This window comes from Argiope bruennichi, chromosome 1 (genome assembly GCF_947563725.1).
Source record: "Argiope bruennichi chromosome 1, qqArgBrue1.1, whole genome shotgun sequence".
NCBI classification, from domain to species: domain Eukaryota; kingdom Metazoa; phylum Arthropoda; class Arachnida; order Araneae; family Araneidae; genus Argiope; species Argiope bruennichi.
Genome location: NC_079151.1, coordinates 108,405,437 through 108,421,073, shown reverse-complemented (window position 1 = coordinate 108,421,073; position 15,637 = coordinate 108,405,437). Strand labels below are relative to the sequence as shown.

The window sequence follows — 15,637 nt, the reverse complement described above, 5'->3', positions numbered from 1 at the left end:
TTAATATTAACTCTATCACTACCGAACGGCTCGAAACTCCCGTTTAATGAAATCGCGGTGAACGTCCGTAAGTTTGTATCAGGTATTCATAGTTGCTCACAGCTTCTCTTTTCATATTCTTTTGAATTACTTCTTGGACTATCAGTTACAGTTCCCATGTCTATTATTAACTTTGTTTGACATTATAGAAGAAAAAAAATGTATTTAAATATTTTTGAACATGCAATATTTATCCCTAATTTAAAATTGATTTTTGTAATTTCTGTATTTTAAATCTGTTTACGTAACAAGAAATGACAATTTGTTTTATGACAGAAGCTTTATCTTATGAATTTGTTTAGGAATTTTGTTTTTGTTTTAATACATTTTTTTTTGTAATTTAATACCGTTGTAACCATTCCTTTTTGTATTGCAATTTTGTTTTTATATTTAAATTCTGTACTTCAAATTTATACTCAGATTTTTATACTGTCTTAAGAACAGCTTTCTATATTTCTAAAGTCTCGTCAATACGAATTGTTTTCACTTTTTTTAATTATTTCTTGCACTGAATTACCTGGTATTCCCTTACATCTTAGGAATCAAATACTGCTCTAAATAAAATTATTTCGTAAAAAAGTTAAAAATATCTAATCAAATTTGAGTAATACAGATTTGGAACAACTTTTATTTTAAAATTCTTATTCATCGTTAATTGACGATGTAATGAAAAATTCTATCAAAAATAAGACAGCCAGTAGGATAAATAAGTTCTGGTTATGCAGCCATTTTCTTAAGTACATATTAAAGATAATTGCATGCGTATTTTTAGGAAAATATCAACCAAATTTAGGTAAATTTTTTAAATGAGTTGGAAAACAGATGATTATTGTTCACGTTGTTATCGGCACTTCTATTTATTTATAGAATAACATTGAATTGATCGATTCAATCTTTTATCTTGAAATATAAAACTTGTTTGTAAATAATAGATTCTTCAGAACTCAGATTTTATTATCAAGCAGATAATCTTATGGACTGAGAGGAGAGTTTAAAGTGAACTTGACAGAATGTTGAATTCTTATTTTTGGTAGGGTTTCAACTGATTACATTTAGTTGAGAAAAATAAGAGGTAAGTAATATAGTTTTATAACATGTGATTGAAAATTTTTTTGTATTATTAATGTCTTAACAATAAAATATTTGTTTTAATCTGTGAAAATCTTCTTTTCGCTATTTCAAATTGAAATTTTGATGTAAAGTTTTCAGTAATAATTTTGTTGCTTAAACCTTATTCCAAGTCCTCGTTTTGTTTAAATCAATGAACAAATGCTAAAATCATTGTTTACATTATTTGCTTTAATTATGCTTGTATATATATATATATATATATATATATATATATATATATATATATATATATATTATGTATGTATATGTATATATATTACATATATTACTTGCATGTATATATATTACATTGGTGTTGATGAAATGTTTAGTAAATTAATGTTTACTAAGTCTACTTGAAAATATTTTTATTGCACAAAAAATGTGTTTAAATATTATTTAATTAAATATGTTGTTCAGATTTAAATTGGAGAGATTTTGTTTCACTTTTGTTAAATTAAGAATTTATATGAATACTTTTGCATAACAGTCTTTTTAGCCTGATATATTATCTCTAAATAAGATTAAAAATTGTGCAAAACTTCTTAATGTGAAAATCGTTGAACTTAGAGCTGCCACTTTAATAATAGATAGTTATTTTTTGGATTCTTTTCCCTTAGTGAACTTTATAGGTTCTCAATAAGAAGTGATTGAATAAAGTTTATTATATTTCTCTTTATAATCAACTGAAATCATAATATTTTTTTTAATTACTTCAAGATACATTATCGCAAAAAAACTATTTTTACATCAAATTGGGATTTTTTAAAAATAGGTTTTTCAGTGATATCAATTTTTTTTTATATATTCTCTGCTTTTAATGAATTTTTCAATATTATTTTTAAATATATTTTTCAAAAGTACTTTTCACTGATTTATAATTGGATTTATACTCATTTAAGAGGCAATATTAAATACATTTCTTATATGCAGGTTATTGCACCTATATAATTAAGAATTTTTTTAAAAAAATATAATAAAGATAAACAAATTAATTCTAAAACAATATGATGCTTAAAGGTTTGAATGTCTTTTAATTTTTTAAAATGTTTCAATTAGAGTAATAAATTGTATAGAAATATAATTAAAATCATTGAAAAAATATTTTAATCGCATATCACTTTCCGTCTAGAATTGATGATCAACTTATTTTTATCATTATCAGGCATGAGCAATATCAAAAGCATAATCTTCCTTATCATAATAGTATTTAATTATAATCAGTTTTTTTAAAGACATATGCTTTTGTCAATAATGGAAACAAATCTGACAAAGGCTGAATTCATAATTAATTACAAATTAACCATTAAAAAAAGTGTAAAATTCGTTGAAATTGCTTAAATTTCTTAAATTTTTTTAAATGAAAAGCATAAGTATCTAAGATAAGGAGAAGATTTATGTAAATTTTTCCAAATATTGAGTTTAGAAAATCGATAAATAACGAAGATTAGATTAGATAAATAATAACGTAACATTCTAACAATTTCAATAAACTTGGTTGTTTGGTTGAGCATATTACATTATATCACATATAATGCTATATATAAAAAAAATTACATAATTTAAACGCACTTTGTCATTTCATAATGCACTTCTCTCAATAAAGATATGAAATATCTTGAATCCTTTTACTGATTGAACTGTGTTTTGCTAAATGAGATCTGATTTCCTGTTTAGAATACTCTGAATTGTGTCTTAAATTTTTTCTGCACACTATAGACATTATACTTTATCACTTCATTTCATTTTACTCTTTCATGATTGAAAATTGTATCTATTATCTCAAATAAGGAATGTAGAAAGAAAAAAAAAATTTCTAAAAATTCAAATTCAAAATTTTGATAAATATCTATGCTTTAAATATTCCTGAGTGAGAAATATACATTTTTGTAAGTATGTATCGATCTGTGCACATGTTAACTCAAAAACGATGAGAGCTAGAATTATGGAATTTAGTATATATGGTCTTTACACTAAATTTGCACACTTTTTTGTATAAAAGTTTGAATCAATATCAGAAAAAATGCATGTTTTACTCATTTGGATACAAATAGACAAATTTGATATACACAATAAAAATGTAAGGAGCTAAAAAGATAAAATTTGGTAGGAAGAATTAACTTTTTATATATAGTTGCATTTCCGAAACAAATATGTCCTAACTCTCTGTACAGATTGTTGTCTGTCTGTAATTTCCATTCATGTAGATGCGATAAATGAGTTTTGAAAATAATATAACTAATATTTTTAGTGAGTATCAAATTTTTGAGCCAATAGGTGGAAAAGAAAACGTTTGAAATTCGTATTCAGATACTTTACCATATTGGAACGCACAAAAGTTTCATATGCAGAAACCTGAAAATAAAGATCTGCGTACTCGCTTTACTCACAAGGTTGTCCAATATCTTCAGTTTAAAACGGAGCTCTTTTATTAGAGAGAAACTTCTAGTAGGTATTTATCACCGGTTTATCTTCCCATTATGTATTTGTTTTTCTAAAAGAACATTAAATGTATTATTGATTCTTAAAGCTAGGAAACATCCATCTTGATTAATAGATAGCATGCGAGTTTTTTTTTATTTAATCATAATTTACCTAATTTAAATTTTTATTTTATTTAGAACTTATAAAATGCATGTTCTATTTATATTCAAGTTAGTTATATTATTTTCTGTTTATATTTTCATATTCTATTTATATTCTATACATTTATATTGCCACACAATACATAACAGAGATCTAGCGATATGTGTTACAAACTGACAAAAAAATATTTTTTTGAGGTTAAATCCACTGAGATTGTTTTAAAAGATGAAGAAGGAAAAAGTAAATAATTTCGTCTTTTTGTACATTTTATTAGCAAGGAGATTTAAGTAAGTTGCCATGCAAATTTATTCAGAATCAGAAACAAATTTTTTTAAAGGTCTTGCAACATTCTTCTAGAGCTGCAAGGTATTAAAAAATAACAGCGCTGGCTTCTTCAAATAATGGTATATGAATGGAATGACCACCTAGAATTTTCTTCCGCATTCTCCAATAAATGCCTTATCCCCCCCTGCATAAAATTATTGGCCATCATTAAAGTCGCGGATGCCTTGTCCGGCATTGTTGAAATAATTGTTAAGATATAACATCTTTAATGTGAATATAGTATTTTTACTAAATATATCGAGATAATTAGTGTTTCGGAAACTTTTTTTTCAAATCAATTGAAGCATAAATTTGATGCACAACTGCAGCTGTAGTCATAAAGTCACGTTTCAAATTTCATTGATTTAAGTCATTGCGTTTTTTGACTTATTATATTTATATACAAGCACTATGTACAGACTGATAAATCAGTAACTGTTTGAGAGATTTGATTCAAAATTTAATATGAATGTCGACGTTTCCGATGATAAGCCTGTATAGTACATTTTATCTATATAACTTTTACGTTTTAAAGTTTTGTACTCGAATAAAATGAAGGATATTTCCTTTGAATGAATGCCGTAGAAATCTGCAAACATGGTTTAAGTCCATATGTAAAATTTCACCTGTCCCATACACAGTGTTATTTGGCATAATGCCAAAAATGTGTTTTCGAACTCTGGGTGGAAAATATGGAGATTCTTTTACATCCCAAGTTCGAATTCTTTGAGGATTGCAATACTTTGTTTATTTATACATTCGTATGGAAAAAAGTAAAAAGTACTTTTATTCATTAAAAACAACTGCAAATATTACTTTCGAACGTTACTTACCATTTTGTACTTTCTTTATCTATGAATAGCGCGCATGCGTGGATTGAGCATTCCTAACTAAGAAAGAAGCGGTTTGTTGAATGAGCTGTCCATAGTGTTTCATACCGTGTAATTCCTGCAAAGCTCGTTTATCTCGTATTTTCCATCAAGGTTGAATTTTACATTTTGTGTGTGTGTGTGTGTTTCCAAAGATGTTATATATATGAGTAATTTTCTTTTCTTGAAAGAATTCGATGATGCATTTAGAAGTGAAGAATAATTTCACAGTTCCTTACTGCCGTTTTGCATGCATTCTGAGAACAATCGAGTCATTAACTATCATTATTCGAATGTTGCGTGCATTTCTATCATCGCAAAGGTTTCTGACTTATTAGCTTTCTTTGTAAAATTCACGACCTGTCTTTTAGCTGAAACAACATGAAACATGTACGAAGAATTATTTTCAACTAAAATATTACATATATTTTTACCAATTTGAAATTTCTTATAGTTACCGATTTCTTATAGCTCTTTTAAAATCTACAGTAAGTGACAAATTCGTTTAGGTAATCATTGGTACTATTGGTATTTTGTTTCTTTTTAGCCATTCCTTAATTCCTTAATAATTATTCATAAATAATTAATTTTTTTTATGTACAAATCATTATTTTTGCATTTTTACAGGAATATCAAGTAATAAATTGACTTCTAAGGCGAAAAAAGAACCAACAGGAATCTGCTTAGCTGAATACGTAGGTAAATATATGTATTCATTAAATTTTTTTAACTAATCAAATATGCAATGAGTTGTAATTGTTTAAAAATATTTTCAGCATTTATATGCTTGCTTTAGACATTCTTTTTAAAATACTCTAAAATATATGTAAATTAAGGAACAGTTTATATTTTTTATATAAAGAATTTATTTTTTAATAAGGTATTTTACATTTTTGAAAGATCTGGGAGCAGTTACATTTTTTTTTTGAATAAAATATTTAATCGTTCCAATATCATTCTATAAAATGAAGGGATTCAGATTAAAAATGGGGTTTCTGTAGCAAAATTAACTGTTTGAATTTTGAATATTAGATATTTCCTAAAATATTGAATAAAAAAAAACCCCTTCTTTTATTAAAATATCAGATCTTCATCAGTAAAATTAATTACAAATAAAATAAATCAACAATAATATGTATGTAATTCGGTTATGTGAATTATAATATTTTATAGGACAAATATACTTTAAATATTTATTATAAAGGAAATTTGAAAAAAGTTTTCATTACTATTTTTATTCATAATCTTTTCTTTGTTATTTTCTCATTATTTATTAGTATTCCGTCTATGAATTTCAGAGTTCATGATTGTTTTATAGTCTTGGTCATAAATTTTAGGCTGTACCAGTTTCGTATACTCTGTTCTTTTATACTTTGAGTATAAAATCAAGTATAATTCTTGCATGTAATTAATATTAATCTTCCAGAAATATTCTTAGAATGATAGAAAAACTCAATTTTTTTTTATAATAGAATAAATTTAAAATTTTTCCTTGCATAGTTTTAATAAAGAAATTTGGAGCAAATAAATATTTAAATTTCTATAAATATTCAAATACACATTTTTTGTTATTGTTTTTAATTGTTATTTAATCCTGCATTATGAGTATTTAATTTTCAATTTTCAGATTATATTTATGAAATTAAACTCATAAATATAGACTGAAAATAAGTTTAATATATAGAATACAAAATAGAGAGATGATTTGTATGCATAAGATGAATTTTTTAATGAAAATCTTACTCGCCATTTCAATCAGAAAAATATATTAGCTTTTTTTTTTTTTTGCATGAGCTTTAACAGTTTGATTAGTGCGAATGAAATATTAATAATACAGAGTTTAAATTTATAACTTTTAAAGTTCTAAACATAAATCTTAACGTTACCTGCTAACACTTTTGGAACACACAAAATATAACTAAATATTCTCTTTGGAAAGTAATTCTACAGTCCTTTATCTTTCCTTTAAACTAAACTTGTTTTTCCTTGCAGTTGAGATTAATATTTCGATCCAAAATAGGGAATATATTTTAACTTTAGTGAAAAGATTTCAAAAATATATATAAAAAATTTTCTTCAATCCACATCATATTTAAGTTAAATCATATTCCTCATCTGAACTTCATTGATTTAAAAAAATAAATTAAATTCCTAATATATTTAAAAAATCGCTAGAAGTTTCAAATAAGAAATAGTTTAAAGATCCAACTAAAAAGATGCTATTAAAATTTGGAAGAGATATTTAAGTATTCTAGATAAACATTATCTAAAAAATCTGTTAAATATTCAGAAGAGTTTTTCCAAAGATTTAAAGGAAATATCCAAGAAGTTTGTTAAAGATTTAGATTAGAGTTTCTTTTTTTTCTAGAGAAAAAGGAAGAATTTCTTGCTTGAAATCTAAAGAAACGCTATCGCCATTTTCTTTAAACCTTCTTCAATCACAGAATGCCTGTTCAATAAGACTTTTTTTATGTCAAACATAATAAATAATTTTTAGATTTTCTTTATAATTCTATCTGACATTAATTATTTAATTTTTTCAAAAACACCTGTAGCATTTATTTCAGGACAGTTTCCAAAACCGAAACATCCATATAATTTCTATTTTATATAATTTCAGAATTTTATAAAGGAGATTTTAAGAGTTCCAGCCATTCAGCTCGTTCAAACTTGAAGATGGATTCTGAAAAATTCATGCTGAGTATAGCTGACTATATCATGTTCGCTGCATTGCTAGCAGTTTCTGCTGGAATAGGCGTCTTCTTCATTTTCAAGAGCAAAAAGAATACCAACGACGAATACCTGCTTGCTGGAAAAGACATGTCCATTTTGCCAGTTGCCTTTTCTCTGATGGCCACTTTCATGTCTGCCACCACTTTGATGGGGATTCCAGCAGAAATGTACCTGTATGGTACTAATATGGCTTTTATGAACATTGGCTTCATCATTGGACCTATCATTACGTCATACATTTTCTTACCCATTTATTTTGCCAACGATATATCAACGGCTTATGAAGTAAGTAGATGGATTAAAATACTTTTTGACAATAATGTTATGAATGCCGGGGTCCTGGCCTTGGGGAAGTGCTACTTCCTCGTGATCTGGGCGTCCCGGTTCGAGTCCTGGCTCAGGAATGGCTGTTCCTCACCCTATGTTCTATCTGTGAGGTGTATGAAAGATACCCCCTGTAAAAAAGGGTTGTGCAAGCGGGTGTGTGAGTGTCATCTTCATATGAGCTAAAGTCAGACTTCTGCCCTCGGGTGCTCAGGGGTCTTTACCCTCAGAAGCTACTGCACTTCTCTTTCCCCGATCCCTTGGACTGGGTTAGAATGGGTTTCAATCCAAAGGGGACAGACAGCAACAACAACAACATATTATGAATACTTAATTTCATAACATAAATACATCTAAAATCGAAATAGGTTATTTCTTTTATAGTTATATTTTTAATTTATTGCAGGATGATCGCAAAACTTTTCAATTTTTACAAAAATATTGTAAAAAGTTATTGTTGTTTAACTTATGTCTATTTCTACGTATTGTGAAGATGTTTATAAAGTTTTTAATAAAGCCAATAATTTTAAAAAGAACACACACCTTTGGTAGCGCAAAGGATGTCAAAACAGTAATCCAGTACTTACTAGATATTTTCCAATATTTCTGCTATGACACTAAACACAACATTTGTGATCCTAAGTTTGAGTGCATTGATATTATTAACTGGCGTAGCAAGATACTATTTTTTTTTTTTTTTTTTTTTGTATTCTCCCAAACTATCGCTTGACGAAACACTTTATTCTCTCCAAATAAAAAAAAAAGAAAGAATCAAATGAGGTAATAACTGTTAAGAAAGAGCGTCATTGACGTCATCTTCGCCATGACTTTGTTGACGCCATCTTGATGATAACCGAATGTAAAATCATTATTTATGCCTTAGTCGCGCCATCTGTTGAACTAAAAAAAGATAAGAACATGACTACGCTATAATAAATATAACAAAATAACTTTTCAATAATAATAAACTAAAGATTTATATTACTACTAATCTACTTCAAATTACTTCAACCACGTGATTCTACCAAAGTTTTGTTGTAGTACGTTCTGTTTATATAGCGTTGCTCTCCTTCTATTTCTAGAAGGTGGGGTGTAATCTAAATATTATATAAATACTTTTACTGAATAAACACATTCTTCATTTGCATTCATTTTTATGCTTTTCTTTTAGGTATGATGATTTTCCTTTACTATTAATATTAGAAGCCTTTGATTGAACAATCAAATATTACTTGTTCGTCATCTGGTATTCTTCGAATTATACGCTTGGTCAGTGTCTCATCGAATCCATACATAAATGAAAGCCGACAGTAAATTTCACCAGTAGGGCACAATAAGCAGTTAAATCAAAGTTTCTAATTCATTGGTCATTCTCTGTGTTACCGCTGCAACATGGAACTCAAAAAATCTGCAGTTTAATTCAACAATCTTCTAAACTGCGGATATTGTTTCATTTTCGGCATAAGCTAGATAATCCGCAGTTTACTTAAATAATTGGCAGCATTAATTTTGCATACCTAAATAATTCTTCAACAAATAATAATTTAATAAAAATAAAAGCCACAAATACGCTATAAATTATATACACAATAAAACTGATAATGAACAATATGATTATACACATGAAATAAAGTTTTTGTAAAATAATAAGCAATTCCGTATCAAAATTTGCAAATTTTGAATGAAAATATCGATAAAATTTAAAACATAATGCTATGTATCCATCTTTCAATAGATGATAAAATTAATCCTTCGAGAAATATTTCATAAAGTTAATAATTCCACAAAATAGTTTATTAACACAATGTGCAATATAGAATACAAAAAATCACTTAAATGGTTTTAAAATATTAGAAAGTGGGAAGTAAAGAAATATTGCCGAGAAAAAAAAAAGCAAAAAAGAAACATTTTTATACTTTAGCAATTTAGAATGCATTAATGTATTATTTGCCTAAGAAAGATGTGATAAACATATTAGGTAAATGATTCCATACTTTAACGGAATAAAAAAAGCTACTTTGGAGATTAATTTAATAAAGCTTTTACTAAGTTTTTCGAACTTTAAGAAAAATAGATATCTGCACATCTTTGAAGTTTCCCTAAATTTATTTTGTATGCTTGTACGCACTACAGAAATATTCATTTTGAAAAATAAGGAGAATTTAATTTTTCGTTTTCTTTCACAGTATTTAGAAAAGCGATTTGGAAAAACGACGAGAAAAATCACTTCAGCTATGTTTGTCATTCAAAATGTAAGTATTCTCAAAAAAATCATTTCCTTTGTTAAATCAAAGAAAAAGACATCGATATTTTGTTATTATAAAAATGTATAATTTTCTGAACATCGAAAAGTTTTATTTTTGAAACAAAACTAAAGTATAAATTCTATATTCTTTAAATTTGGTCCACAATTAAATACGTATCTAAGATACAAATGTAAGATTTTTTTTAAAAAAAGATCAACTTATAAAGGTATCTAAATGTTAAAAAAATAAATTTAAGAAAGAAACAACTTAAAAAGTATGTTTTCAAAATATCCCAGACACCATTATTCTTTGAAGAACTTCGCAGCCAGGTTTTTATTATTATTTCGATACTAGCCATCATTAGCAGCCAATTTTAATTTTTAAAATTTTAAATATTTTATGCATCTTTGTGTTGATGGCTTCTTTATTAAAATATTATGAGCATCATTTTTTAATGAATATCTAATTCATACGATTTATAAATTTTACGCAGTTCTGTTCATTTTATTTTGAACTTCTTTTGTTTTCTGCCTGATTCCTTAAAGCACCCTTTCAAATTCGTAAAAAAAAAAAAAAAAAAAAAAAAAAAATGGACATATCCTGTTGTTCCCAGCCTTCTAATAATATAACCTAATTTTTAAGCTAAAATATTGTAAAATTTGACACTTTCTTCATTTTAATATTGTTTTAAATATAAATTTAAATATTTTACCTAATCTTTATAGAATTAAGTAAATACATAGCTTGCTTTTCTAAAACCTGCTTTGTCAGTAATGATTTTTCTTAGGGAGAGAGGTTTAGTTCCCTTATTGTGCATATTTCATAGTTTTTTAATATTAATATCGATAATAATTCGCATTATAAGACAAAACGAAGAAATACCCGCATCTTTAATGGTGATTTTTATCAACAGCTTTAGCGTTCTTTTAGAAGTTTTTTGCAACTATAACATTTTTGTATTATCATTCGTGAGAAATTTAATATTCCTTCAGAATTCTTTCGTATTTTTGTATTCTTGTTGGAAAATATGCTTAAAATATTTTTTAGAAATTTGTTTAAAACAGCAAAAAATTTATAAGCCAAAAATGGTATAATTGGAAAGATGTATCTTTTGTATTTTAAGATGATATAAAAATAATTTTTGTACTATAATATTGTCGTAAGTTGCTACGGAAAAGTACCAAAATTTTGCATATTTTTAATTAATTAAAATTATTATTATTATTTCTAAAACATTGCTCAGAGGAGCATATTTCCACACTCCAGAATATACGTATATATTTTTACTTTAAAAGTAATTATTATTTAAAGATTTCTTTTCATGTTTGTTATCGTCATCCACTTCATAAATCAAAATTTACAAAGCTATTATGTACATAAAAATAAAAAGCGAAATAAAAATAAAAAAATCCTCAAAATTCCTGTGATAATTAATATAACGGATAATGTATGAGTAGTAGAATCACCATGACGGCTTTGGAAGCCAAATCTTATTACATCGTCTGCGCTTATCGATTGCCACCTCTTTGGCATAATGGTTGATGTATTTTGATATCTACATTCATCCTCAACTGTGCAGATATTTAAATTTATAACCAACGTCACTTTCAGCCATCTAAATTATCATATAGAGATTGAAAATAGTTTTAAAAATTATACTGTGTCTATGACAATGATTTTCATTTTTCTTTAATCAAAATCGAGTTAAAATTTAAATATCAAAATCTATTTCTGATACTATTAAATAAAGAACACTTGCGATGAATTAAAGGGATAATTATTCTGTGGATATTGAGCAATAAGAAAATTTTTGTTTTGGAAAAACCTTTAATTGAACAATCTAGAGATTGAGTACTTAAAGATACTTATAAGAAATGAATCGCTTAAAAATGCATTAGTTTGTTATTTTCATAAACTGACTAAGAATTTAATACAAAATATATTAAAAATGAACAGAAATAAATGAATAAACTAGGGGATACTAAAAATATTTTTAAATAACTTCATTAATGAATATATCATGCATTTACTGAGTATTTATAAATTTACTTTTTGCTTAATATTTCAGAATTTTCTAAAATTTTTCAAAATTTTATTAAAGAAAAAGAAGCAACTTTTATTTAAATAAATAATTCATTAAATACGATAAATAAGCACTTGAAAATCATTAAATTCTATTAGAGAAAATATAAATATGCACGAGGTTTTCGTAAAATATCAGTTTTTCATCTTTTCAATTCAAAATAACCAAGTGGAAAATAAAATTTGGTTGGAACTATAATAATTTGTTATATTTTTCAATAATTTATTAGTTTATAATTTTATTTTCCTAAACAGTTATTGTTCACGTCTGCTACACTGTATGCTCCAGCCTTAGCACTAAGTGCTGTTACCAGCTTATCTATGTGGATGTCGGTCATTTCAGTTGGACTGGTGTGCACTTTCTATTGCACCTTAGTAAGTGTATTTAAAAGGCTTATTTCAGCTATTTAAAATAAAGTTTCTCTTTTTCTTCAAATTCATTCAAGATTTTTATATTATCAACAAGTTTTACAAAAATATTTTCATAATATTTAAAGATTTTTAAATTTTTGATCTCCAAATTGTCGAATATTCAAGCATTTGTTTTGCAAGTTTAATTTGAATAAAAATGTTCATATTAATCAATGATTCTTAGATATCTTCATAGATTTGATATGAAAAGACTTTCAAATTAATTGCAAAATTAAAACTGTTGAAAAAAACTTCCTTATTTGCGTAGTATAAGTATTACCTTTAAAAACTGAAACATGTTTATTGAAGACATTTACTTTTAAAATATTATCACAGTTACTTTTAGCATTAATTTTTTTTATGATTGAATGATATTTGCTCATTATATATCAGCGTTTTGTTAAATTACCTGAAAAACATTCTGAATTAAATGCCAATTTAGATCTTTTGAGAGATGTCTGTTTTATTTCTCACAGATCCTCAATATTTTTAAAAGTGTTTTTTCCTTGGGATAAGTGCTGTAAAAATTTAACTGAATGTATTTTCTAATGAATTAAATCTCTGAAAATTATAAATATTGTACATCTAAAGATATTGCATTAGTAATTTTCTTCCGTTTACGCACTTAAATATCTATTCAGTAATTGGCTACAGAAATAAAACTCCAAATTTAAAGTAATATGCATCATATCATTTTAAATACAATTCAGAAAACTTTCATGTTTTTATTTTTGCATCATGTAATTGGCAGGATATTTCCGGATAATACCGGAATTAATAAAACAATAAATAGAAATGTTGAGCTTTATATGTATTGGAGAGAAAACTTGAAAACATAATCGATATATCCATTACACAACTTATTAATTCCCATCCCCTTTCCAGGGTGGCATGAAAGCTGTTCTGTGGGCAGATGTTTTCCAAGCTGCCCTAATGTTCGTCTGTTTGTTTGCTGTCATTGTGCAAGGATGTTTACTTTTGGGTGGAATACGAGCTGTCTTTGACATAGCTGATGAAGGTGGAAGACTATTTATCCCAAAGTACGTTTACAATTCCATTTTAAGCAATCGTTTTTCATTTAATATTGATTAGATACTTTGATTATTTTAAAGTTCCATTTATTTGCTTTAAATTTATCTTTAAATTTAGTTTAAAAATAATAAAAAGGAAAAGAACTATATGATGTCATAGCAACGCTTGAAGCTATATCATAAACCTGAAATAATTATTTCATTTGAATAAAATTTAATATCTTTTAAATATTTCTGATTTTTTGCATTTACCATTCTTTTAACAGCAAGAATTTCGAAGTAGTATTTCGTATAAATATAGAACAAAGTCTATCTACCAATAAAATATCAGTTTAAACTATTAACCTCCAAATTATATATTTTTTTATTGTTCTTGGGTTTAGGTAAAATTATTATGAGTCACTTTAATTATAAATGCCCACGAAATAGTGCATGCGTTAAGCGAACAATATGAAGAACAATGGAAAATTACTCGTAATCAGTAGAAAACGTTGGAACTATTTTCAACCATTCTGTTTCTTGAAACAATGTGTCATTAAATAATCTAAAAATGACTTTACATTTTAGTTCAATGAAGATTACATTGCTTTTGTACATTTAAAAGAATTATTAATTAAAAAAAAATATTATTAAATTCTATCCATTCAAAGCGATATTGTATACAATGACTCTCCAATATTTTTTCCATTTATTTTTACCACACTTCTTATATTAGATGAGATGCAAAACAATCATTCTCTATTTTTATAGTATTTTATTTTATAGTTAATGTTGTATAATCTTTGCGTTATTCGACAAAATAATTATATATTTAAATGCATAACAGCATTATTAACATTTTTATTTGAAAAGCGATTACATGTACTTAACCTCTGCATGCAATCGGATTTCCTTTAACAATAGTTTTTTTCCAAGTTCGAATGCTACACATTAAGATTTCAATTAACCTTTGCTACTGTTTTAAGAATTGTAAATCCATACTTTTATGTATTTTATTTTAACTTATTAGAAGGTGTAAACTCATCTAATTTTTTGGAAAGAAAAATGTCTATAAATTCAAAGTAGAACAAGGTGAGAGGAAATATTAAGTAAAGTGAATAAAAATAACATCACATCGACGCTCCGTTTAACAATAACACTTTACTGGGCCATATTTCGCAATTCGAGCCCTATTCGGGTCACAAAAACTAAACCTGAACTGAAAGATAATTTATGTTAGTAAAGTTCACTGCGAGTAAAAATCCCCTTTGCAATAACTTTTTTACCTTCAAATAATAATTACATTCGAAATAAAGAAATTGTTATTAGCAGTGCAGATATGTCTTAAGGATCTGAATTCATTATATTTTTTTCTCGTGAAATCCATTTCAATATTATGATTTTCGCGGTACATGTTTTTAAAAAAGCAACATTTAATGTAATTATTTTTGTATTATAGATTCTCATTCGACTTAGGCGCTCATTACACATTTATCAACATTTTTGCTCAAGGAATGATCATTACGATGTCTTCTTATGGAGGAGGTCAGTGTCAGGTGCAGAGACTTATGACTGTAAGGAATCTGAAGCGATCAAGAATGTAAGAAAATTATTACTTCTTCCATTAAGCTGAATTTAGTTGCAGGTTATAAAGAATATAAGAAAATTATTGGTTCTTCCACTAAGCTGAATTTAGTTGCAGGTTATAAAGAATGTAAGAAACTTATTGGTTCATCCACTAAGATGAATTTAGTTGCAGGTTATAAAGAATGTAAGAAAATTATTGGTTCTTCCACTAAGCTGAATTTAGTTGCAGGTTATAAATAATTTAAGAAAATTATTGGTTCTTCCACTAAGCTGAATTTAGTTGCAGGTTATAAAGAATGTAAGAAAATTATTGGTT

The 15,637-nt window shown here is 26.3% G+C and overlaps 1 protein-coding gene across 5 annotated transcripts in view; it reads left to right on the top strand.

Moving 5' to 3' along the window:
- The first annotated feature begins 997 nt into the window (after positions 1 to 997).
- LOC129968560 (putative sodium-dependent multivitamin transporter) overlaps positions 998 to 15,637 on the top strand; it is a 31,065-nt gene continuing 16,425 nt past the window's right edge. Inside the window, exons 1-7 of one of the 5 annotated variants that reach the window (XM_056082612.1) lie at positions 998 to 1,111; positions 5,556 to 5,623; positions 7,549 to 7,946; positions 10,172 to 10,237; positions 12,569 to 12,688; positions 13,610 to 13,764; positions 15,194 to 15,334. In XM_056082612.1, coding sequence (XP_055938587.1) covers positions 7,605 to 7,946; positions 10,172 to 10,237; positions 12,569 to 12,688; positions 13,610 to 13,764; positions 15,194 to 15,334 — 824 coding nt within the window. In that variant the 5' untranslated portion in view covers positions 998 to 1,111; positions 5,556 to 5,623; positions 7,549 to 7,604. Of the gene's footprint in view, positions 1,112 to 4,935; positions 5,438 to 5,555; positions 5,628 to 7,548; positions 7,947 to 10,171; positions 10,238 to 12,568; positions 12,689 to 13,609; positions 13,765 to 15,193; positions 15,335 to 15,637 lie in introns of those variants that run through there. The other 4 variants (XM_056082576.1, XM_056082603.1, XM_056082594.1 and 1 more) reach the window with 4 other exon arrangements.